Source organism: Scyliorhinus canicula, chromosome 8, assembly GCF_902713615.1.
Source record: "Scyliorhinus canicula chromosome 8, sScyCan1.1, whole genome shotgun sequence".
NCBI lineage: Eukaryota > Metazoa > Chordata > Chondrichthyes > Carcharhiniformes > Scyliorhinidae > Scyliorhinus > Scyliorhinus canicula.
In genome coordinates this window covers 32,161,313-32,187,196 of record NC_052153.1, presented here as the reverse complement: position 1 = coordinate 32,187,196, position 25,884 = coordinate 32,161,313, and the positions used below count along the sequence as shown (strand labels likewise).

Below are 25,884 nucleotides of genomic sequence, written 5' to 3'. Positions count from 1 at the left end.
GGAAAAGCAGCCTCTAGGTATCTGCAGGAAAAGCAGCCTCTAGGTATCTGCAGGAAAAGCAGCCTCTAGGTATCTGCAGGAAAAGCAGCCTCTCGGCATCTACAGGAAAAGCAGCACCTCGGTATCTGCAGGAAAAGCAGCCTCTCGGTATCTGCAGGAAAAGCAGCCTCTAGGTATCTGCAGGAAAAGCACCCTCTCGGCATCTACAGGAAAAGCATCCTCTCGGCATCTGCAGGAAAAGCAGCCTCTCAGTATCTGCAGGAAATGCAGCATCTCGGCATCTGCAGGAAAAGCAGCCTCTCGGTATCTGCAGGAAAAGCAGCCTCTCGGCATCTGCAGGAAAAGCATCCTCTCGGCATCTACAGGAAATGCAGCCTCTCAGTATCTGCAGGAAATGCAGCATCTCGGCATCTGCAGGAAAAGCAGCCTCTCGGTATCTGCAGGAAAAGCAGCCTCTAGGTATCTGCAGGAAAAGCAGCCTCTAGGTATCTGCAGGAAAAGCAGCCTCTAGGTATCTGCAGGAAAAGCAGCCTCTCGGTATCTGCAGGAAAAGCAGCCTCTCGGCATCTACTGGAAAAGCAGCCTCTAGGTATCTGCAGGAAAAGCAGCCTCTAGGTATCTGCAGGAAAAGCAGCCTCTAGGTATCTGCAGGAAAAGCAGCCTCTCAGTATCTGCAGGAAAAGCAGCCTCTCGGCATCTACAGGAAAAGCAGCACCTCGGTATCTGCAGGAAAAGCAGCCTCTCGGTATCTGCAGGAAAAGCAGCCTCTAGGTATCTGCAGGAAAAGCAGCCTCTCGGCATCTACAGGAAAAGCAGCCTCTCAGTATCTGCAGGAAATGCAGCATCTCGGCATCTGCAGGAAAAGCAGCCTCTCGGTATCTGCAGGAAAAGCAGCCTCTAGGTATCTGCAGGAAAAGCAGCCTCTCGGTATCTGCAGGAAAAGCAGCCTCTCGGCATCTGCAGGAAAAGCAGCCTCTCGGTATCTGCAGGAAAAGCAGCCTCTCGGTATCTGCAGGAAAAGCAGCCTCTCGGTATCTGCAGGAAAAGCAGCCTCTAGGCATCTGCAGGAAAAGCAGCCTCTCGGCATCTACAGGAAAAGCAGCCTCTCGGCATCTGCAGGAAAAGCAGCCTCTCGGTATCTGCAGGAAAAGCAGCCTCTCGGTATCTACAGGAAAAGCAGCCTCTCGGTATCTGCAGCCACCAGCAGGAGCAAGCATCAAACACAACCTGCAGCTGTGAAGTGACACCACTGTTGTCAACTATTTTGTCTCTGGAATCGGTCGTGCAATTTGATAGGAAGATTGAAATGGCATATGCTGCTTGAAAATAAGAATTTACATGGAGAATTTAAATGTAAATCGGAAAAGCATCTAGGGGTACCGGTAAACAAATCAATAAAACTAGGTGACAGGTTTATAAAAGAAAGTAAACCAAGCACTTGCAGAATTGAAAGGCAAAAGATATGTTAAATATCTTATGTTAAATATCAAGTGGTTCACACTTTGAAGAGCATGAAATGTCTTTATCTCCATATTATAACAAAAGGATGAGGAAGCGCTGGAGAAGGTACGTAAAAGAATGACAAAGGTGATACTAGAACTGAGTGGTTATACCTATCCAGTGAGGGTGGACAATTTGGGGCCCTTTCTTGAGAAAGGGGAAGGCTGAAGGGTAGCCTGATAAAGGTCTTTAAGATAATGGAAAGGGTTTAGTAGGGTGAACGTAGCATTGTTTCCAATGAGACGGGAGACCAAACCATAATAATAATAATCATCTTTATTATTGTCACAAGTAGACTTACATTAACACTGCAACAAAGTGACTGTGAAAAGCCTCTAGTCGCCACACTACGGCGCCTGTTTGGGTACACAGAGGGAGAATTCAGAATGTCCAATTCACCTAACAAGCACGTCTTTTGGAACATGTGGGAGGAAACCAGAGCATCCGGAGGAAACCCTCGCAGACACGGGGAGAACGTACAGACAGTGACCCAAGCTGGGAATCGAACCAGGGTGCTATGAAGCAATAGTGCTAACCACTGTGCTACTGTGTTGCCATGTGCCCTCAATTGTAAGTTAATTATTTAAAAATCCAGTATGGAATATGGGAGAAGATGCTTTACCAAGAGAGTTATTAGAATGTGGGAATCACTGCTAGGGGAGATAGTTTTTTTTTATAAATTTAGATTAGCCAATTATTTTTTCCAATTAAGGGGCAATTTAGTGTGGCCAATCCACCTACTCTGCACATTTTTGGGTTGTGGGAGCGAAACCCACGCAGACACGGGGAGAATGTGCAAACTCCACACGGACAGTGACCCAGAGCCGGGATCGAACCTGGGACCTCAGCGCCGTGAGGCAGTTGTGCTAACCACTAAGCCACCGTGCTGCCCGTCTAGGGGAGATAGTTGAGGTGATCAGCGTAGATACATTTGAGGCAAATCTAGATAAACATAGCGGTGAAAGGAATGGAGGAGGTTAGTGTGGAGCATAAATATCATCATAGCTTTGCTGCAGTTTTGAAGTAGCTGGGGTGCCAATTAGGCGGGCTGCTTTGTTCTGGATGGTGTTAAGCCTCTTGAGTGTTCTCAGAGCTTCACTCATCCAGGCAAGTGGAGAGTGATCCATTTCACTCCTGACTTGCACCTGTAGATGGTGGACAGGCTTTGGGGAGTCAGGAGATAAATTATTCGCTGCAGAGTTCCTAGCTTCAGAAGAACTTTTGCAGCAACATTATCGATGTGTGACTAATCCAGTTGAGTTTCTGGTCAATGGTAACACCCAGCATGTGGGAAATTCAGTGATAAATTCAGTTGAGTATCAAGGTTAGATTATCTCTTGTTGGACATAGCCTGAATGTTGTGTACTCATTTGCGTACATGCCCATTTCTGACCTTAATACAGAGGGAACGTAATTATGAAGTATGTGAAGATGGCTGGGCCTAGGGCCGTAGCCTGAAGAACTCATGCAGCAATGGTCTGGAACTGTGATAATTGACTTCCAACAACCACAGCCATCTTCCTTTGTGCTAGGTATAACTCCAGCCAATGGAAAGTTTCCCCCCTGATTCTCATCACTTTAGTTTTGTTGGGGTTCCTTGATGCAGCACTCAGTCAAATGCTGCCTTAATGTCAAAGGAAGTCACTGTTATCTCATCTTTGGAGTTTAGCTTTTACTGAATAAGGGATAGACTTACAATGAAAGTGATTCAGAGAACATTCACCAGGGTGATTCATGTGATGAACAGTTAAGGTTAGGGTCTTATGAGGAAAGGTTGTCCAGGCTGGGCATATATTCATTGGAGTTCAAGTGAGAGAGTATGGGGGTGCGTTGGTGACGATGCCAGAGCACATTAATAAAGCATTTGAGTCCTTCTGCATGGAACTGTATAAGTCTGAACCTTGTGGGGCAGTTTCTTGCTGGGCTAGTGTTCCCGGAGGTTTAGAGGGAGAAGGGGTTGGAACTGGGGACTCCATTAAGACTGCAAGAGGTGATTGAGGCAATCGGTTTGATTCAGTCAGGGGAGGCACTGGGACCTGATGTTAAGTAATGGGTTGAGAGACATTGCAATTAGTTGTCTCATTTATGTTAAGTGTCCAATAATTGACACTGATATGTAAAGGGGCTTCAGGTGCATCTGGGTCTGGTGATGTGTAGAGTTTTGTGCAGAGTCTGTTGGAAGAAATAAAAGTGTGTTGGTGAAAAAGGAACAGAACTTTTGTTTCTTCATACCACAGCATCTAATATGTCTAACAATTGGTAGCAGCGGATGGTTGCTGTGTAAATATGAAGGGTTGAAAGATACAATTTTTCCAGATAAAACCAAGGAGTGAGTGAAATAAAAGGGATATATGGCTGAACTCAGGATAAAGATGACTGGATATGATTATCCTCCCTTATTTTCTGAAAGGGAATCGTACGACTAATGGAGAAGTGCAGTAGTTATGCGGACTATGGTAACTGCTTTGGGAAAGAGAAAACAAGGTATGGCATTGGCTCTTTCTTTACCATATGGAAGTAAAATCCGAAACAAAGTGCTTTCTGAGCTGGAATTGGAAGAGTTAGATTCAGAAGAAGGTCTGCCGACTTTATTACATTATATGGATAAGGTTTATGAGAAAGATGACTTGTTAAGTGCGTATGAAGCATGGTCGGATTTTGGTAAGTTCCGGAAAATGGAGGATATATCCATGGAAGGATATATCCATTATATATCCATATAATAGAATTTGGCAGACTATATAAACGGCTGCAGAAAGCTCATTTGCATGTCTGCGAAAGAAATCATGCTGTTATCGATGACATGCTTTGGAAAATGTTGGCAGATCGACCAAACTGCAGGCTCAATACAGCTTTAGCATGGGCGGTACATGCAAAGTATTCATTGCAGATGGTTGGGGGCTATAGTGCTTATCAATTAGTGTTTGGTAGAAATCCTAAAATTCCGTCCATTTTGGATGACCAGCCTCCAGCTTGGGAAGGGACTACAATTAGCTCTGGTTTTGCTGAACATTTAAATGCATTACATAGCAGTAGAAAAGCATTTTTGGAAACAGAAGTCTCTGAAAGTATTCGCAGAGCTTTAAGACATAATGTACGGCCATCAGATGCCGTTTTCAGCAAGGAGACATGGTATACTACAAGAGAGACAATTCGAATAAATGGAAAGGCCCAGGGAAGATCATAGGCATAGGTGGCAAAACAATTATTTTGCAACATGGTAATCAAACTGTTAGGGTACATTCATCAAGGATAATGGGTACTAATTACAAATTTTCAAATTTTGACAGAGCAGACAGACATGTCAAGGAACACGACACTTCTGAAAAATTAGAACAGGCCATTTTTCCGAAAGGGCAACTGCCAAAAGTTGGTACAAAAGTGACATACTTGCCTGAAGGGTCTAGTCAGTGGAAGGATGCAACTGTTATTAGTCGAGCAGGGAAGATCACTGGAAAGTATAAACATTGGTTGAATGTACACCATTCAGGGGAGAGAGTTAAGACAATGGAATGGGAAAACGAAGTTCAAAAATGGAGGGCACAGAAACGCAGTGCCTGTTCAGATAGTACATCGGATAGTGACAGGTTCGCAGGAAAAGGTCGAGAAATATCGAAAGGACATCCCACAACAGAAGGGAAAGATCAAGCAGTAGCAGTACAGAACGAGATACCAGGTGGGAGAAGGGACGTAGTTTATCAAGATCTCGGAACATGAGTCAGACTACGAATACTAATACGAGTAGAAGCCCACATGCACGTGAGATTTTGGTGGCTTCAAATAAATTAGATGAAAAAGTTATCAAAGATGTGAAACTGCAAGAATTGCATAGTTGGAGTGAATTTGGGGTATACACGGAAGTACCGGATAGGGGACAAAAAGCTCTATCCCACTGATGGATTTGCACGGAAAAGGTTCTTCTGGATGGAACTTATAAGGCAAAGGCCAGGCTTGTGGCAAGGTGATTTGAAGAAAACTTAGAAGATCAGGATTTAAGGGTAGATTCATCTACAGCAGGAAAGGTTATTTAAAAAATTTTCTTGGCTCTATTAGCCACAAAGGCATGGGAATGCAAATCTATAGATATAAAAGCTGCCTTTTTGCAGGGGCATCAGCTCCAGAGAGACATTTTTCTCCGTCCTCCTAAAGAAGCAGCTAACACAGAAGGGGTACTCTGGAAGTTGAACAAATATGTATATGGATTAAATGATGCACCTAGAGTGTGGTACTTTTTGGTAAGGTCAGTTTTGTTAAAATTAAAGTTGAAAGCAGATCCTGCAATGTTTTATTGGCACTATAAAGGAAATCTTTCTGACATCTTTATGATGCATGTCGATGATTTTTTGTGGGGTGAGACTAGTGATTTTGAAGCTATTGTAATCTCTGGTTTGAGAAAGGATTTCAAGGTTGAAAATCAGGCTTCCGGTGCATCTAAATATATTGGACTGGAAATTGGACAGACTAAGTTAGGGGCAACTTTATGTCAACAATCCTATTTGGAAAACATCAGCCCAATAGCAATTAGTCGTGGCCGGGTTTCACAAAAAGACACAATGGTTTCAAAGATAGAAAAAGAGCAACTGCGAAGTTTAATTGGGCAACTAAACTGGTTAGGTAGACAGACTAGACCGGACGTGAGTTTTGATGTCTTACGAGTTGAGTACAAAAATGAATGATCCCAAAGTGGAAGACATAATAAGAGCAAATAAAGCTTTGGCCAAACTAAAAATGCAGGAGTGTGTTTTGAAGTACCCGGTTTTAAGTGACCTTAGGCACTTGAAACTCATAGTTTATCGTGATGCGTCCTATGCAAATTTATGTGATGGGGTTTCAAGCACAGGAGGTTTTATAATTTTCCTTTTGGGGAACAATGGTAAATGTTGCCCTCTTGTGTGGGAAACCAAGAAAATAAGGAGAGTGGTCAAAAGCACTTTGGCTGCTGAGACATTAAGAACATAAGAACTAGGAGCAGGTGTAGGCCATCTGGCCCCTTGAGCCTGCTCCGCCATTCAATGAGATCATGGCTGATCTTTTGTGGACTCAGCTCCACTTCCGGCCCGAACACCATAACCCTTAATCCCTTTATTCTTCAAAAAACTATCTATCCTTACTTTAAAAACATTTAATGAAAGAGCCTCAACTGCTTCACTGGGCAAGGAATTCCATAGATTCACAACCCTTTGGGTGAAGAAGTTCCTCCTACACTCAGTCCTAAATCTACTTCCCCTTATTTTGAGGCTATGTCCCCTAGTTCTGCTTTCACCCGCCAGTGGAAACAACCTGCCCGCATCTATCCTATCTATTCCCTTCATAATTTTATATGTTTCTATAAGATCCCCCCTCATCCTTCTAAATTCCAACGAGTACAATCCCAGTCTACTCAACCTCTCCTCGTAATCCAACCCCTTCAGCTCTGGGATTAACCTAGTGAATCCCCTCTGCACACACTCCAGTGCCAGTACGTCCTTTCTCAAGTAAGGAGACCAAAACTGAACACAATACTCCAGGTGTGGCCTCACTAACACCTTATACAATTGCAACATAACCTCCCTAGTCTTAAACTCCATCCCTCTAGCAATGAAAGACAAAATTCCATTTGCCTTCTTAATCACCTGTTGCACCTGTAAACCACCTTTCTGTGACTCATGCACTACCACATCCAGGTCTCTCTGCACAGCAGCATGCTTTAATATTTTATCGTTTAAATAATAATCCCGTTTGCTGTTATTCCTACCAAAATGGATAACCTCACATTTGTCAACATTGTATTCCATCTGCCAGACCCTAGCCCATTCTCTCACTTAAAACGTGGTTTTTGCCACACTGATCACCTGGAATTCTGCTGGAGTGGAGGTTGGTGGAGCCACCAAGGCCTGGTTAGGGAATATTGCAAAATTCCTTAAGCTGGGGAAGATTCAATTCTCCCTTCGGGATTTCTGGTGGCTGGGATGTGCTGAGCAATCACAGGAAAGGTGGCTCTCTTCCTGAAAACTTGGATTTTGGCATATTTAGCCTGAACATAGGCCACTAAGCCAGCAAAAGCCCCCCCCACCCTCCTCCACAAATATCATGATGCAAAAAGATGCCCCCAAATCAGCCAAGGGGCAGAAGAGAAAAGTGGAGGCAGCGTGCAAGCTGAGCGAGGACATAGCTGGACGAGCTGGACATAGCTGGACGAGCTGAGTCGTTGACACCCACGCCGGACTATCCACCAATTAATCAATGGATGGAGCTTCTAACACAGGAGCTCTGCAAACACAGGGATATGATCAAAAAGTAGATGAAGCTGGCGTTCACAGACGCCCTGACCCCATCAAGGAGAGGCTGGTGAAGATAGAGCGGCGGCAGGAGGCGCAGGAAGTAACAGTGTGGGAGCTCATAAAGGCAGCTACCGACCAGGGCAACCGAATCGCCTCATTGGAAGCGGAGGTGACGAGGTTGGTGGTGTCCAAGGGAATGCTCACGGGAAAGGTGGAGGAACAAGAGAACCGGTAACGTTGCCAGAACCTCTGCACTGTGGGTCAACCGGAAGGTATTGAGGGCAAAAACAGTACGGAGTACGTGGCTCAGATGTTGAGCCAGCTGGTCAGAAGGGAAAACTTTGCTAAGCCCCAGAAATAGATAGGGCCCAAGTTGTTGAAGCCAAAGCCAAAAACAGGGGAACAACTACAGGCCATCATCACTAAGCTCCACCAGTTCCAAGATACGGAACAGATCCTGAACTGGGCAAGACACACAGACACGCGTGGTCTTGCAAGTGGGAAGGACACACAATCCATGTGGATCAGGACATTAGGACTTGGCCAAATGCCAGGCTGAATTTAACACAGCCAAGACAGCCCTACAGAAAAGTACGGTATGATTCGTAATGCTGTACCGAGCCACGCTGTGTGTAACCTTCCAGGGGAACATAGAACATTACAGCGCAGTACAGGCCCTTCGGCCCTTGATGTTGCGCCGACCTGTGAAACCACTCAAAAGCCCATCTACACTATTCCCTTATCATCCATCTCTATCCAATGACCATTTGAATGCCTTTAGTGTTGGTGAGTCCACTACTGTTGCAGGCAGGGCATTCTACGCCTTTACTACTCTCTGAGAAAAGAACCTACCTCTGACATCTGTCCTATATCTATCTCCCCTCAATTTAAAGCTATGTCTCCTCCTGCTAGACATTACCATCCGAGGAAAAAGGCTCTCAGTGTCCACCCTATCTAATCCTCTGATCATCTTGTATGCCTCAATTAAGTCACCTCTTAACCATCTTCTCTCTAACGAAAACAGCCTAAAGTCCCTCAGCCTTCCCTCATAAGATCTTCCCTCCATATCAGGCAACATTCTGGTAAATCTCCTCTTCTCCCTTTCCAATGCTTCCACATCCTTCCTATAATGCGGCGACCAGAATTGCACACAATACTCCAAATGCGGCCGCACCAGAGTTTTGCACAGCTGCAACATGACCTCATGGCTCCGAAACTCAGTCTGTCTACCAATAAAAGCTGACACACCGTACACCTTCTTAACAACCCTCTCAACCTGGGTGGCAACTTTCAGGGATCTATGTACATGGACACCGAGATCTCTCTGCTCATCCACACTACCAAGAATCTTACCATTAGCCCAGTACTCTGTCTTCCTGTTATTCCTTCCAAAATGAATCACGTCACACTTTTATACATTAAACTCCATTTGCCACCTCTCAGCCCAGCTCTGCAGCTTATCTATGTCCCTCTGTAACTTGTAACATCCTTCTGCAATGTCCACAACTCCACCGACTTTAGTGTCATCTGCAAATTTACTCACCCATCCTTCTACGCCCTCCTCCAGGTCATTTATAAAAAATGACAAACAGCAGTGGCCCCAAAACAGATCCTTGTGGTACACCACTAGTAACTGGACTCCAGTCTGAACAACATTTCCCATCAACCACCACCCTTTGTCATCTTCCAGCAAGCCAATTTCTGATCCAAACTGCTAAATCACCCTGAATCCCATGCCTCTGTATTTTCTGCAATAGCCTACCGTGGGGAACCTGATCAAATGGGCAGCAGGGTAGCATGGTGGTTAGCATAAATGCTTCACAGCTCCAGGGTCCCAGGTTCGATTCCCGGCTGGGTCACTGTCTGTGTGGAGTCTGCACGTCCTCCCACCCTGTGCGTGGGTTTCCTCCGGGTGCTCCGGTTTCCTCCCACAGTCCAAAGATGTGCGGTTTTGGTGGATTGGCCATGCTAAATTGCCCGTAGTGTCCTAATAAAAAGTAAGGTTAAGGCGGGGGTTGTTGGGTTACGGGTATAGGGTGGATACGTGGGTTTGAGTAGGGTGATCATGGCTCGGCACAACATTGAGGGCCGAAGGGCCTGTTCTGTGCTGTACTGTTCTATGTTCTGTTCTATGTTCTATTGAACAAGATCAGAAAGGGAATGGATAGATTTCTGGAAATGCTTTACTGAAATCCATATACACCACATCAACTGCTTTACCCTCATCCACCTGTTTGGTCACCTTCTCAAAGAACTCAATAAGGTTTGTGAAGCACGACCTACCCTTCACAAACCCGTGTTGACTATCTCTAATCAAATTATTCCTTTCCAGATGATTATACATCCTATCTCTTACAAACATTTCCAATTCTTTGCCCACAACAGAAGTAAGGATCACTGGTCTATAGTTACCGGGGTTGTCTCTACTCCCCTTCTTGAACAAGGGGACAACAGTTGCTATCCTCCAGTCTTCTGGCACTATTCATGTAGACAAAGATGACTTAAAGATCAAAGCCAAAGGCTCAACAATCTCCTCCTAAGCTTCCCAGAGAATCCTAGGATAAATCCCATCCGGCCCAGGGGACTTATCTATTTTCACTCTTTCCAGAATTGCTAACAACTCCTCCTTATGAACTTCAAGCCCTTCTAGTCTAGTAGCCTGTGTCTCAGTATTCTCCTTGACAACATTTTCTTTTTCCTGCGTGAATACTGATGAAAAATATTCATTTAGCACCTCTCCTATATCCTTGGACTCCACAGACAACTTCCCACTACTGTCCTTGACTGGCCCTACACGTACCCTAGTCATTCTTTTATTCCTGACATATCTATAGAAAGCTTTAGGATTATCCTTGATCCTATCTGCCAAAGACTTCTCATGTCCCCTCCTGGCTCTTCTTAGCTCTCTCTTTAGGTCCTTCCTTGCTAACTTGTAACTCTCGAGAGCCCTAACTGAACCTTCACCTTTCAGTTTTACATAAGCCTCCTTCTTACTCTTGACAAGTGATTAAACTGCTTTAGTAAACTACGGTTCCCTCGCTCGACCACTTCCTTCCTGCCTGACAAGTACATACTTATCAAGGACACACAGTAGCTGTTCCTTGAACAAGCTCCACATTTCCATTGTGCCCATCCCCTGCAGTTTCCCTCCCCATCCGATGCATTCTAAGTCTTGCCTCATCGCATCATAATTGCCTTTCCCCCAGATATAACTCTTACCCTGCGGTGTATGCCTATCCCTTTCCATCACTAAAGTAAACGTAATCGAATTGTGGTCACTATCACCAAAGTGCTCACCTACCTCCAAATCTAACACCTGTCCTGGAAGGAACATTACTGCACTGCAACGGTGGGGGAAGAACATAATGGGCAGGGGTGGCAGTAATCATTCTAGAGAGGTCCGTCACACAGGCGAGCAGGCTAGCACAGGGAAGTATGGGGCGAGGGGGGGTCATCTCACAGTTTCCGACGGGGAGGGAGTGCCTGGCAAAGGGTGGGGAAGGATGAAACCCTAGATAGGGTGGAAGATGGGGGGAATCATTGGGGAGAGGACAGAGCGGGTGGACCACAGAGGTGCAGGGGGAAACAAATGGAGTAGACAGACATGGAGGTGGTTCCTGGGAATAGATGGGGTGGGGGAAAGGAAGACGAGCAGGACGCTGGTTACAACAAGTTACGCATGGCAACAGCAAGAACAAGGCCATTGAAAATGGCCACCTTGAATGACTCCAAACAAAGGGAACCCCCGTAGTTCAGGGGCACATCCACGTGGAATGTATGGCACCAACGGCCATCTTAGATGGCCCCCAAGCAAAGGGAAACCCCAGAGTGCATGGGCACATCCACACGATGAATTTGGCTGATGCCACAGGATAGTGACCTGGAAAGTCAGGAGACTCAAACGCCCGGTGAAAAGATCCAGAGTCTTCACCCACCTAAAAAGCTTGAGGGTCGATCTGATCTTCCTCCAAGAGATGCACCAATATAAAAGCTCCTTCTCGGAGAAGCACAGCCAGCTACCAGCCCAATAAGAACGAATGGGAATACCGCGGGCAATGACCTGGTCCAGTAAATGCTCAGCAGCATTTTCTTCACAAATTACTTTTGTCCGTATCGTGCTTGATTACCTTATGACCGTAACCAAGACACCCTGAATGACAACATTTAAAGAGAATATATGCTGTCAAATATCTAAAATTACAGCTGCTGTAAATTCTTGTAGATTCATGTTTTGATTTAGTCTTGTGTAATGTAGGATATGAAATGTCAAATCTCCAATAAAACAATTAAAAAATGAAAAAGTTCTCCCTTCGGAGCTCGGAGGAAGGGTTCTGCGGCAAGATGGTGGCTGTTCATGTCCCCGTTTGAGGACCTGCTCATTGCCAGCGGGAGGGGGGGGCGGGTTAAGCGGAGAAAAAGGGGAGAAAATGTCAAATTATGTGATTTGTTATGTTTTTGATTTACTCTGTGTTTATATTTATGTACGCCTTAGTTGAATAAAAATATATTTTTTAAAGTAAAGGCAGTTTAAGTATCTTCACTGGACCAGGAAAAGATGCTCCCCAGACTTGATTATCAGCCGTGTATTGTGTGGTTACAAAAATTTGGGTTTGATTGATAGATGTGTTTAATTTGGATGTTGCTCAGGGAAAGGAGTTCAGGGATCATAGATACAGTTCGAACAAGGGGTATGTTCTACATAAACTGTGTGTGCGTTTAGTGACTCATATATTTAATTGTCTTAGTGTATTGTTGTCCTGTTCATGTGTATTTGTCTTTGCTTTAATTTAATAAACAGACTTTAATAATTGTTACATGACAACTGGGCTGGTTATCCTCACTGGGATTTCATGTGACTCCGCACACCATTCCAAAAATAAAATCATGCATTCCCAGGAACCAGTGTTCGGGGTACCCTCACAGATACCATCAGTGTGGTTCATGACAGCGTAATGAGTTGTTTTTAAAAAACCTAACCCAATTTCTGTATATTATTCATTGTTACAAAGACAAGAAAGATGGCAAAACAATTAGCCTTTCAGTATTTGAAAAGGAACAAATTAGGACTTAATGGGCTGGATTCCTCTGCCCCGCCTGTCATGATATGCAGGCACACACACGCACACAGAGAAAAGGACATGACCAATAAGCAGGCAGGACACTCGGGTGGGATCTGACTATAAAAGACACGAGGCACTCACACTCCGCCTCTTTCCACTGATGAACATCCGAGAGTCAGTCAAGGGTGTTGTTACAATCTCACACCTCCAGCACGTGGCTACGAGCTAGTCTGGTTCAGTCAGACAGAGTAACCACACTTAAGTTAGCAGAGAGTCGAACTCACAGAGAACTGTGCTAACTGTGCTATTAGTTCAATAAATCTGATTGAACTAACTTCAAGGTCTGGAGTATCTTTCTGATCTAAGCTGCATCCAGTTGCAGCCAGTGTTAGACCAGTGTACCTAACACGACACTGCCGACCACAAGATCGCCACGGGCGGGAGCAGACCATGTAATAGAGGCATACAAGATGATCAGAGGATTAGATAGGGTGGACAGTGAGAGCCTTTTTCCTCAGATGGTGATGGCTAGCATGAGGGGACATAGCTTTAAATTGACGGGAGATAGATATAGGACAGATGTCAGAGGTAAGTTCTTTACTCAGAGTAGTAAGGGCATGGAATGCCCTGCCTGTAACAGTAGTAGACTCGCCAACATTAAGGGCATTTAAATGGTCATTGGATAAACATATGGATGATAATGGAATAGTGTAGATGGGCTTTAGATTGGTTTCACAGGTTGGCGCAACATCGAGGGCCGAAGGGCCTGTACTGCGCTGTAATGTTCTAATGTCTAATGTAAAGGTTCAATAACCTCAGGTGGGAATTTCCGGTCGCTGGTCAGGTGCAGCCGGAGAATCCCGCCCAATGCTTCGGATCTAACTTATTTCTCAGAACTGAATTATCCAGTCTTTTTGTAAATGCAGTTACTGGCATTTTCTCTGTTTTGCTTAGAATTTCTCTCTGCACAGAACCATGCTCACAACCTAAAATATACAGTGATGTATTAGAAGCCTTGCACAATTGAGGTTAGATTAAATGTGCTCTGCATGGAAATGTCTCACTTCTATTAAAAGCTCAAATCATCAATTACTTGAAGATACTGCTTTGATGAAATACAGCTGTCAGAGTCAACTAAAATGCAAACAAATTAAAGACCAATTTCAATCAATTACAACCAGTGAATTCAATCTTTAAAAGTGATTACAATGCCTATTTTTATTACTGACCCAAATAACATTCATAAACCAACCAAAGATATCTGAACCCGTGAAACGATTTGTCTTTGATGTTCCACAGTCCTATTTATCTTTAAAAACATTATTATTTTTGCAGAGACTGTTTTGGAGCTCACCTTTCCTGCTTACATGCAACTTCTTTTCTACAAACCAGCCTTTCATATTGATCTCTTTGCCTTAAACATTGAGATAGATTTTGGGTACTGCTTGCGCACATTGCAAGGAGAATTTTTGTTTTCCCTTTCCTACCTTTTCTGCTCAGAATTTTCTCCATTGTCAATACATTTCTTTGAAAGAACACACACAATTCATGTAATTCTTGTCACCTTTTGGTTGCATGTGTGAGGGAATAAAAATAAGGAATTAATTTGAGGTTAAGTCTCTGGTAAGTTTGTGTGCCCCAATATTTACAAAGAAGGAGGGTATGTGAAAAATCCCAAAACAAACAATGAACCCGGTAAGGTTCAGCCATAGAGATCCTGCCAAATATAATGGCAAGAACTCAGTATCATTTACTTCTTTGGTTTGCTGCCTGACAGTCGGTCAAATTGACAGGCTGGCTGGCAGCTGGGATGGAATAGCAATGACAGGAGAGTGCAGAGTAGAATCCCCATGGATGCTCCAGGGAGGGGTTGAATGTCAGCCCTCGGGGAGGGTGGCGGGACTACCTGGATGGCAAAAGGCCGTCTCTGCAGAAGGGGAAATTGGGTCTTCAGGGAGCGAAAGGCAGTGATTGGCGAGGCTGAATGTTTCCTTGAGAATCCAAGGAGAGTACTCCTGGCCCACAAGACGTGCTGGAAAAAGCATTTATATTTTGGAGCTGGTAGCTCACAACCTCTCTTTTACTGCTGAGTTCCATGGAGAACCCACACAGCAAGAGCACATTTTAAATTAAGCATTGTGTGTAATCGGGCTGTCCTATTTAAATATTGTAATGAATGATCTGTCTCATCTCTACAGAACATTCGCCAGTTTCACTATTTGCATCTACTAAGAAGCGGTTTTGGGCATACTTCTGCCATATTCAAATCTCTCTCATCTATTGTGTGGAGTTATTATCAAGGCTTTGAAAGTACCAGCAGTGATGGGGCTGGGCAGGCAAGGAATTGATAGCATCAGATTAGTTAATGCAAATTGCACAGTGATGCAGCTTTGCTTTGTGATCCTCAAAGGCTATTTCCAAACATTACTTTTTGAGCTTTGTGCTTGATCTCAATATTTGTCTTTTCACTCCTTTTTCTGGCCAGTTTATTTGGAAGAAGGTGAAATTCCCCTGATTATTCTATGCCTGTTACTTTCCTACAAATGTCTTTCTGTAATTACCTTGCAGTATGTGGCAAACTACAGTATCCTACTGTTAGGAGATACACCCCTTGCCTTTTAATGATATTTATACGGAATTATTCTGATGGTCATTATTTTATGTTGGACCCAAGAGACACAGTCTCTGAATAAGGGGCAGACCCTTTAGGATTGGGATGAGGAAGAACTTCCTTTACTCAGAGGGATGTAAATCTTTGGAATTCTCTACCCAGAGGCCAGTGGTGGCTTAATCATTGAATTTGTTCTCAGATCAACATTTTTTTTCTTTTGAAAAATGTTATTCGAATTTTGAAGTTTATGCACAGTTTGTATTTAGATCGATGAAGTTCCTCCCCCCCCCCCCCCCCCCCCCTTTCCCTCTCCCTCCATCCCTCCCCACCCCTTTTTAGGTGTTGCCTTGGCTCCTAGGTCTATTTTGTCTTATCTGCTTGTGCCCGACCCGCCAGGGCCCAAGGCCCTGTTAATGGCTTTGTTAGTCTGCCGGTTGTTTTGGACCTTTCCGCCCTGGGGGTGGAGGGGGGTGGGGTTGGTACCCCTCCCCGTACCGGGTGGTTCGGCCTTGGCCCCCATTTTGACTTGGGGCCCATCCTCCCTGCCACAGAGCCCCATCCCCCCCTGTTATTTATTCCGGCTGTTCCCTCCCCCCCCCCCCCCCCCCCCCCACCTCCTCACTCCCTACCTCCCCCCTCCTTTGCTCCCTCTTCTTGTTCTTTGGTGTCTTGTTGACCCCTGTGCGGTCCATTCCCTCTCCCCCCCTCCCCTCGCTCTTCTTGATTTCAGACAGGTCCTGGAACAAGTTGGTGAATGACTTCCATATCTTGAGGAAGCCCTCCTCCGACTGTTGGATGATGAATTTGATTTTCTCTCGGTGGAGAAATTCCAACAGGTCAGCCAGCCAGTCTGCAGCTTTGGGTGGTGCTGTCGATCGGCAGCTGAGCAGGATTTTTCGGTGGGCGATTAGAAAGGCAAAGGTATCGTCCCCCTTCCCCATAAATAGTTTTGGCTGCTCTGATACCGCGAAGACTGCCACTCTCGGTCATGTCTCCATCCTCAGCCCCACAACCTTGGACATTGCTTCAAACAAGGCTGCCCAGAACCCGACAAGTCTGGGGCAGGCCCTAAACATGTGGGTGTGGTTGGTCGGACATCTCTGCCACCTTTCACATTTGTTGTCCTCCTCTGGGAAGAACCATCTCATTTAGGTTCTGGTTAGGTGAGCTCTGTGCACCACTTTCAATTGCATGGGGCGCAGCTTTGCGTAAGTGGAGGTGGAGTTGGTCCTGTCCTGTGTTTCGCTCCAGAGTCCTCACACTATTTCAATACCTCATTCTTCCTCCCATTTGTCCATAGTTCGATCCAGTGGGGAGCATGCCCTTTCTAGTACATACAGTTCCACCCTCCCAGATTGCACATGTCCAGTAGTTCCTCGAACATTGTATGTTTCAGGGTCCTTGGATATGATGTTGTCTCCTTGCGAAGGAGGTTCTTTATCTGTTTGTGTCGCATCTTCATTCCCGTTAGGGAGTTGTAGTATTTCTGTCAGTTCCTCTAAAGTCGCTAGCCTATCCTCAATATAGAAGTCCCTAACAGCCAGGGTCCCCTCCGTCCTGTCTCCACCTTTTAAAGGTTGCGTCTAACGTGACTGGCGCGCACCTGTGGTTGCCGCAGATGAGAGCCATTGTGGACATTTTGGTTTGGCCGAAGTGCTATCTCATTTGATTTTAGATTTGGAGTGTGGCTACCACCATTGGGCCTGTTGAGTGCTTCGCTGGCGGGGATGGGAGTACTGTTGTGGCAAGGACTTAGAGGGCCATCCCTGTCCAGGAGCTCTCCTCCATCCTCACCCATTCCATTTCTGGTTCTTTCACCCACCCCCTCATCTTTCTGCTGCAGCTGCCCAGTGGTAGTATTGTAGGTTTGGGAGGACCAGGAGGACCACATGTTTCTTTTTCATTGTAGGACGGATTTGGGGATCCTTCAGTTCCCCCCCCACCACCACTATCCGCCCCCCCTCACACAAACGGCATAATCATTTTGTCGACTGAGTTAAAGAAGACCTTGCGGATGTAGATCGGTACGGATCTGAACAGGAAGAGGACCCTGGGCAGCACATTCATCTTGATCATCTGCACCCTCCCCGCTTTGGAGAGTGGGATTGTGTTCCATCTCTTCGTGTCCTTTTGAACTTCCTCCTGCAGACTAGCCAGTTTCCACTTGTGGATCTGTGTTCAATCGTGGGCAATCTGGATCTCCAGATAGCAGAATTTGCATTGGGCTTGCTTGAATGGTAACCATCCCAGCTCTGGCCCTCCCCTTTTTGGTTTCACCGGGAAGACTTCACTCTTGTTCAGGTTTAGCCTGTAGCCTGAGGCTCCACCTCTCTCAGGAGCTTCATGATCCCTTCCATGCTGCTTTAGAACTTAGAACATACAGTGCAGAAGGAGGCCATTCGGCCCATCGAGTCTGCACTGACCTACTTAAGTCCTCACTTCCACCCTATCCCCGTAACCCAACAGCCCCTCCTAATCTTTTTTGGTCACTAAGGACAATTTATCATGTCCAATCCACCTAACCTGACTGAAGGAGGAAACTGGACGGAGCACCCAGAGGAAACCCTTGCACACACGGGGAGAATGTGCAGACTCGGCACAGACAGTGACCCAAGCGGGAATCGATCCTGGGACCCTGGCGCTGTGAGGCCACAGTGCTAATCACTTGTGCTACCGTGCTGCCCAAGGGTACAAGCAGGCCATCCGCATAGAGTGAGACTCTGTGTTCTCTGTTTCCTCTTCGGCTCCCTTCCAATTTTTCGCCGTTCTGAGAGTTATCGCAAATGGCTCGTTTGCCAGGGCAAATAGAAGCAGGGACAGCGGGCATCCCTGCCTTGTGCCTCTGTGCAGCTTTAATTATTCAGAGCTGGTGGTGCTGGTCCGTATGCTTGCCTTTGGGGTGTTGTACAGGAGTTACACCCATGAGGTAAAACCTGTCCCCAGCCCTAACCGCTCTAGTACCTCAGTGAGGTAATTCCACTCGACTCTGCCGAAGCCTTTTCTGTGTCCAAGGAGATGGTTACTGCAGAGGTCATTATCATGTTTAGCAGTCGCCTGATGTGCGCTGATAGCTGTCTATGCTTAACAAAGCCCGTCTGATCTTCTGAGACCACCTCTGGCACGCAGTTCTCCAGTTGCCTGGCCAGGATTTTTGCAAGAATTTTCGCATCCACATTGAGCAGTGAAATGGGTCTGTAGGATCCGCATTCAGTTAGGTCTTTGTCTTTCTTGGGTATCAGTGATATAGTGGCTCATGTCAGCATTGGAGGCAAGGACTCGCTAGCGAGTCTGCGAGCAACTCCCGCAAGGGCAGGGCTAGCGCTGCCGTGAAATCTTTGTCGAAGTCCTGTCCAGCTGGTTCCGACGCCTGCATGGAGCTGATGCTCGCCATGACCTCTCTCAGTTCTAGTGGAGCTTCCAGCCCCTTCCTATAATCCCCCACGACTGGTATGTCCTGTCCACCGAGGAACTGTTTCATCCTCGAGTCGCCATTGGGGGGGAAAGGGAGGGGGAGGTTTCAGAGGTGTACAGCCCTTGCAAGAGGACCTTGATCACTTTTTGACCTTTTTCGGTTCGGCCACAGGTGGCTCAGCTTTGTCTTCGTGTTCGTAGAAGGTCCCCCATGTCGGGTGGAGTTGGTACTCTGCTTTCCTAGTGGATAGCAGGTTAAAGTCCATTTGTAGCTTTTTACTCTCCGCCAGAGGCTCGATGGTCGGGCCCTCGGGGTATCGTCTGTTAGCCTCCAAAATGGAGTCGATCTGTTGTTGCCAAGCCACTCTCTCTTCCTTGTCCCTAGCCTTGTAGGAGATCATTTCTCCTCTGATCACAGTCTTCAGCGCTTCCCAGAGCTTGCAGTGTGAGACCTCCCCGTTCCAGTTGTTAGTTGTATACTCATCTATAGCCTGTGATATGTTCTGGCAGAAGACCTTGTTGGCCAGGAGGGCCATGTCCAAACTCCATGGGGGGTGTTGGGCAGCCCGTCTCCAATGTCATATCCATGGAATATGAAGCATGGTTGGAGATTACAATCACAGAGTATTCCGCTCTTACTATCCCTGGAAACACCAATACAAAGATGTTGATACGGCTATAGACCCTGGGCTGGGTTCTCGGAATCAGATCCATGGGCTAGACAGCTGGTTTGTGATGCAGAACAAGGCCAGCAGCTTGGGTTCAATTCCCATACCAGTTACCCGAACTGGCGCCGGAATGTGGCGACGAGGGGCTTTTCACAGTAACTTCATACTTGTGACAATAAAAGATTATTATTATTATTACGTCTCCATGCTGGTGTGGGAATGATGGCGTTTTACACCAGAAGAAATGGCGTAAAACGGCCATCGATTCCCCATTTTACTGGGGGCTAGCATGCTGCCAACTGAGAGCAGGAGAACTGCATGGCCCGGAGAACTGCATGGTCCATGGATGCACACGTGCACGGCGGCGGCCTGCAGCGGCCGCGCCGTGCTACATGGCAGAGGCTGCTCGCGGACCCGGCCTGCGAAATAGACCCCCCCGCTCTTGCCGACTTGTGCACCCCGGATCATACCCCACAGTGCCCCAAGCCCCAAATAATGTCCCCTCCCACCCACGGATCGGCACTTCCGTGACTGTGGCAGCGCTGGATTGAGTCCGTAGTTGCCATGCCGTGTTCCCGACGGATGAGACCAAGCGCGACCGAAGCCGTCTGGAACTCGGCTGTTTGGCGGCGGAGGGGCGGGCCTCAGGAAATGTCCTGAGGCCGTCAATACGTGGCACCGCCCCCAATTTTATCGCGAACTGTGATTCTCTGGCTGATCGTTGAATGCGATTTTGGTGTTGGCGACCAAAGAATCCAGCCCCCGGTCTTCATGTGAAAAAAATTAGACATCTGCACGTCCTCCCCGTGTATGCGTGGGTTTCCTCCGGGTGCTCCGGTTTCCTCCCACAGTCCAAAGATGTGCGGGTTAGGTGGATTGGCCATGCTAAATTGCCCGTAGTGTCCTAAAAAAGTAAGGTTAAGCTGGGTTACGGGTAAAGGGTGGATACATGGGTTTGAGTAGGGTGATCATTGCTCGGCACAACATCGAGGGCTGAAGGGCCTGTTCTGTGCTGTACTGTTCTATGTTCTATCTTCTATCCTTCTCACCCGGATGCATGAACCTCAATGGGTCCACTGCCCATTAATGTCCCTAGTTCTCTTCCGTTGCTTTCTGTTTTCCCCGTTTGGGGGTTTGACCTGTCCGTCAGTGGGTCCTGCACATAGTTAAAGTCCTCCCTCCATGATTAGTTGGTGGGTATCTATGTCGGGGATTTCCGCCATGGTCTTCTTTACAAATTCAGTGTCGTCACAGTTGGGCGTATTCACTTCATCAGGACCACCGGTGTTCCGTCCAGGACACCGCTGACCATGACGTACTGTCCCCCTGGGTCTGTATCTGTCTTTGCCACGTTGAATGCCAGCCTCTTACTAAGCAGCATGGCTACTCCTCTCGTTCCTTAACATGAATGTTACATCTGCCCACCCAGCCGTTTCTTACCCGCAGTCGGTCCTTCTCCCTCAGGTGCATTTCTTGGAGAAAGACTATTGGCTTTCATACTTTTCAGGTGGGCAAAGACTCTGGATCTTTTCACTGGGCTGTTAAGTCCCCTGACATTCCAGGTGACTATTTTGATGGGAGTTGAGGAGGTGAGTCTAGACCTCTCCATTCTTAATGCCCTGAAGTGGCTTAGCACGTCAAATAACTGTCATTGGCAGTTGGAGACGAGCTGTAAGTGTGGCCTTCCATAGTGTCATTCACATCCTGTGAATAAATAAATGCTTTAAAAAAAAAATTATAATGGAGAAAGATGTGAAATTTTGACAAAAACATGACATGAGTTAGTAAAACATTTTGTAGACATTGAGGATATTTTTAATGTATTATACGTTCGCGGTGTTACAACATGGAAAATAGTAGTATGCTATTGAAGAGTGCTAATCTGGAACAATCCCATGTTAGAAGAAATTGATTGCAATAAATCATGTTGCTCCAGGTTAATTGATAACTATGGCTGGAGAGTGTAACTGCAATGTAACAACATCAAAATAGCAGCTGAATTTTGTTCACATGTCCAACAGCCCCACATTCCCCAAACGCTGCTTCGCCATTCCCTTGTTCTGTGACATGATAGATTGATTGATATCTTATTAAACAGTTCATGTATGTGTACTCTGATCTAGTTATCCACCACCTTCTAACTATGCTTCACATAAAGACAGTAAGAAGTCTTACAACACCAGGTTAAAGTCCAATAGGTTTGATTCAAACACGAGCTTTCGGAGCGCAGCTCCTTCCTCAGGTGAATGAAGGAACCTTCACCTGAGGAAGGAGCTGCGCTTCGAAAGCTCGTGTTTGAAACAAACCTGTTGGACTTTAACCTGGTGTTGTAAGACTTCTTACTGTGCTCACCCCAGTCCAACGCCGGCATCTCCACATCACATAAAGACTGCATTCACTCTTGACTGGCTTTTGTGGAATGCCACAAGAGGTTAAGGGCTTTGGAGAGCTAGAAGGGGGCATGAGAAGTCCTTGGCGGGTCGGATCAAGGAAAACCCCAAGGCTTTTTACTCTTATGTGAGAAATAAAAGAATGACCAGTGTGAGGGTAGGGCCGGTCAAGGACAGTAGTGGGAACTTGTGCATGGAGTCAAAAGAAATAGGAGAGGCGTTGAATGAATACTTTTCTTCAGTGTTCACCAAGGAGAGGGGCCATGTGTTTGAGGATGAGAGTAGTAGTAGTACAGGCGGGTAGGCTGGAGGAGGTAGATGTTCTGAGGAAGGCTGTATCAGCAATTTTGAAAAACCTGAGGGTCGCCAAGTCCCCAGGGCCAGATGTGATAAATCCAAGGATTCTTTGGGAGGCAAGGGATGAGATTGCAGAACCTTTGGCTTTGATCTTTGGGTCCTCACTGTCCACAGGGATAGTGCCAGAGGGCTGGAGAGTGGCGAATGTTGTTCCTCTGTTCAAGAAAGGGAATAGGAATTACCCTGGTAATTATAGGCCAGTTAGTCTTACTTCGGTGGTCGGTAAGTTAATGGAAAAGGTCCTGAAGGATGGATTTCTAACCATTTGGAAAGATGCAGCTTAATCCGGGATAGTCAACATGGATTCGAGAAGGATAAGTCTTGCCTCACAAATTTGATTGAATTCTTTGAGGAGGTAACTAAGTGTGTAGATGAAGGTAGAGCAGTTGATGTCGTATACATGGATTTTAGTAAGGCGTTAAGGTTCCCCATGGTCGGCTCATGAAGAAAGTAAGGAGGTGTGGGACAGAGGGAAGTTTACGCTTCACTCCACAGCCTTGAACATCACACTTCAGTGCAGTACAGTCGGGATGCTTCGCTGCGGGTGATGTTGTCTTTCAGAGATGTTAACTGATGGCCAATTGGATAAGTAACTGGCTGTCACATAGAAGTGGAGATGCCGGCGTTGGACTGGGGTGAGCACAGTAAGAAGTCTTACAACACCAGGTTAAAGTCCAACAGGTTTGTTTCAAACATGAGCTTTCGGAGCGCAGCTCCTTCCTCAGGTGAATAGAGAGGTATGTTCCAGAAACATTTATATAGACAAAGTCAGAGATGCTGGACAATGCTTGGCATTTGCAGGTAATCAAATCATTACAGATCCAGGGAGAGGGATAATCACAGGTTAAAGAGATGTGAATTGTCTCAAGCCAGAACAGTTGGTAGGATTTTGCAAGTCCAAGCCAAATGGTGGGGGGTGGATGTAATACGACATGAATCCAAGATCCCGGTTGAGGCCACACTCATGTGTGCAGAACTTAGCTGTAAGTTTTTGCTCGGCAATTCTGCGTTGTCGCGTGTCCTGAAGACCGCCTTGGAGGACGCTTACCCGGAGATCAGAGGCTGAATGCCCTTGACTGCTGAAGTGTTCTCCGACTGGAAGGGAACATTCCTGCCTGGTGATTGTCGCACGATGCCCATTCATTCGTTGTCGCAGTGTCTGCATGGTCTCGCCAATGTACCACGCTTCGGGACATCCTTTCCTGCAGCGTAAGAGATAGACTACATTGGTCGAGTCGCACGAGTATGTGCCACGTACCTGGTGGGTGGTATTACCATGTGTAATGGTGGTATCCAAGTCGATGATCTGGCATGTCTGGCAGAGATTGCCCTGGCAGGGTTGTGTGGTGTCGTGGTCGCTGTTCTGAAGACTGCAAACAATGGTTTGTTTGAGGTTGCGCGGTTGTTTGAAGGCCAGTAGTGGGGGTGTGGGGATGACCTTGGCAAGATGTTCATCTTCATTGATGATGTGTTGAAGGCTGCGAAGAATATGTCGTAATTTCTCCGCCCCAGGAAAGTACTGAAAGACGAAGGGTACTCTGTCAGTGGTGTCCCGTGTTTGTCTTCTGAGGAGGTTGGTGCGTTTTTTTGCTGTGGCGCGTTGGAACTGTCGATCGATGAGTTGAGCGCCATATCCCGTTCGTACGAGAGCATCTTTCAGCATCTGTAGGTGTCTGTTACGCTCCTCCTCGTCTGAGCAGATCCTGTGTATACGGAGGGCTTGTCCATAGGGGATGGCTTCTTTAATGTGTTTCGGGTGAAAGCTGGAGAAGTGGAGCATCGTGAGGTTGTCTGTGGGCTTGCGGTAAAGCAAAGTGCTAAGGTGACCGTCCTTGATGGAGATGAGTGTGTCCAAGAATGCAACAGAATTTGCAGTATAGTCCATGGTGAGTCTGATGGTGGGATGGAATTTATTGATCTTATCGTGTAGTCGTTTCAGTGATTCTTCGCGGTGGGTCCAAAGGACAAAAATGTCATCGCTGTATCTGGTGTATTACGTCGGTTGCAGGTCCTGTGTGGTGAGGAGGTCTTGTTCAAACTTGTGCATGAAGATTTTGGCATATTGAGGTGCAAATTTGGTGAAGCGTAAACCACAACTTCTGCACATTACCTGCAGCTGCAAAGAATTGATTTTCATACCTTGCCTTTGAATGGTGCTTAGAATGATTGGGATCAGCTGAAATCTGATCTGCATGTGCCATATAAAATGAGTGCTTTGAGCCACTTTAGGGTAAAACTTTCACACTGATGCCACATGAGTAATATTAACTGTAAGTATACTGCACTGTGCCACTATTTGCACTATATTTGGTTCCTGCTTTTGCAAATACATATTGTAGGTCACCAAATAGAGATGGTGACCAGGGTAGAAGCATTAATGGTAAGGAATTTAAGAATTAATTGTTCAGGAGCTGTACCAATCAAATTGCCGTCTGATTTTAGTTCAAATTAACATTTTTGAATTTGCGGGGCTGATTTGTGTTATTGTGAATGTGCAACTTCCTCTCCTCCCTGAAACGTACATGCACAAACATTTCTTCACAGGATAAATAATTGCGTCGGAGAGGACAATCACTGGCTCTTCCTCCTGCTCTGTTTCTACACAGAGTTCTTGAGTTTCCTTACATTAGTCTTCAATTTCTGCCAATACTACTACCTCCAGCCTCTAACAAAAGTAAATGAGGTAAGAAAACTGGTTCAGTGTTTCCTCTTGATAATTTTATGGCGATGTTAAATTTAAAAAATGTCTGTTTTGCCTCAGAAGCAGTTATTGAAATGCAATAAGTTGTATTGTTTGAACCGTTGTACAGGAAGCCAGACCATGCAACAATTCCATTCTGGATACTTTTATGAATAATTTATTTGATTTGTGGTTTCTATATTAACTAATTATTTGACATACCAAAATTGGTCAACAGGGTGCATTGGCAACCAGCTCTCAGGATACCTGGCCTCCCTGTGATTTTTATCTCCCCTTAAAAAGGCATATCTTGCAGTTGCCTTGCTTTAGAAAATAGCCTCACAATAGATTTCAAGGATTTAATGGACAGGATGTCCCTATTAAAGAGAGAAACAGTGGCGTGGTTGTATTGTCGCTGGATTAGTAATCCAGTGACCCAGGGCAAGATCTGGGGACTTGTGTTCAAATTGCATTTTGGCAAATGGTGAAGTTTGAATTCAGTAAAAACTGAATTAACTGGGCAGCATGGTGGCACAGTGGTTATCATTGGTCGATGTCCCAGATTCGATCCCTGCTCTGGGTCACTTCTGTGTGGAGTTTGCACATTCTCCCTGTGTTTGTGTGGGTTTCGACCAGGTCCCAGGTTCGATTCCCGGCTGGGTCACTGTCTGTGTGGAGTCTGCACGTCCTCCCCGTCTGTGCGTGGGTTTCCTCCGGGTGCTCCGGTTTCCTCCCACAATCCAAAGATGTGCGGGTTAAGTGGATTGGCCATGCTAAATTGCCCGTAGTGTCCTAAAAAGTAAGGTTAAGGGGGGGGGGGTTGTTGGGTTACGGGTATAGGGTGGATACGTGGGTTTGAGTAGGGTGATCATTGTTCGGCACAACATCGAGGGCCGAAGGGCCTGTTCTGTGCTGTACTGTTCTATGTTCTATGTAATCCAAAGCTG

At 46.1% G+C, this 25,884-nt stretch overlaps 1 protein-coding gene across 4 annotated transcripts in view; it reads left to right on the top strand.

Moving 5' to 3' along the window:
* Nucleotides 1-25,884, top strand: part of zdhhc21 (zinc finger DHHC-type palmitoyltransferase 21) — a 229,507-nt gene that overhangs the window by 139,534 nt on the left and 64,089 nt on the right. For all 4 annotated transcript variants that reach the window (XR_005461553.1, XM_038804355.1, XM_038804354.1 and 1 more), the window contains exon 5: nucleotides 24,802-24,940. Coding sequence is in view for 3 of the 4 variants with exons in the window: in XM_038804355.1 (XP_038660283.1) it covers nucleotides 24,802-24,940 (139 nt within the window). In the remaining variant the exon portion in view is untranslated. The remainder of the gene's footprint in view (nucleotides 1-24,801; nucleotides 24,941-25,884) is intronic.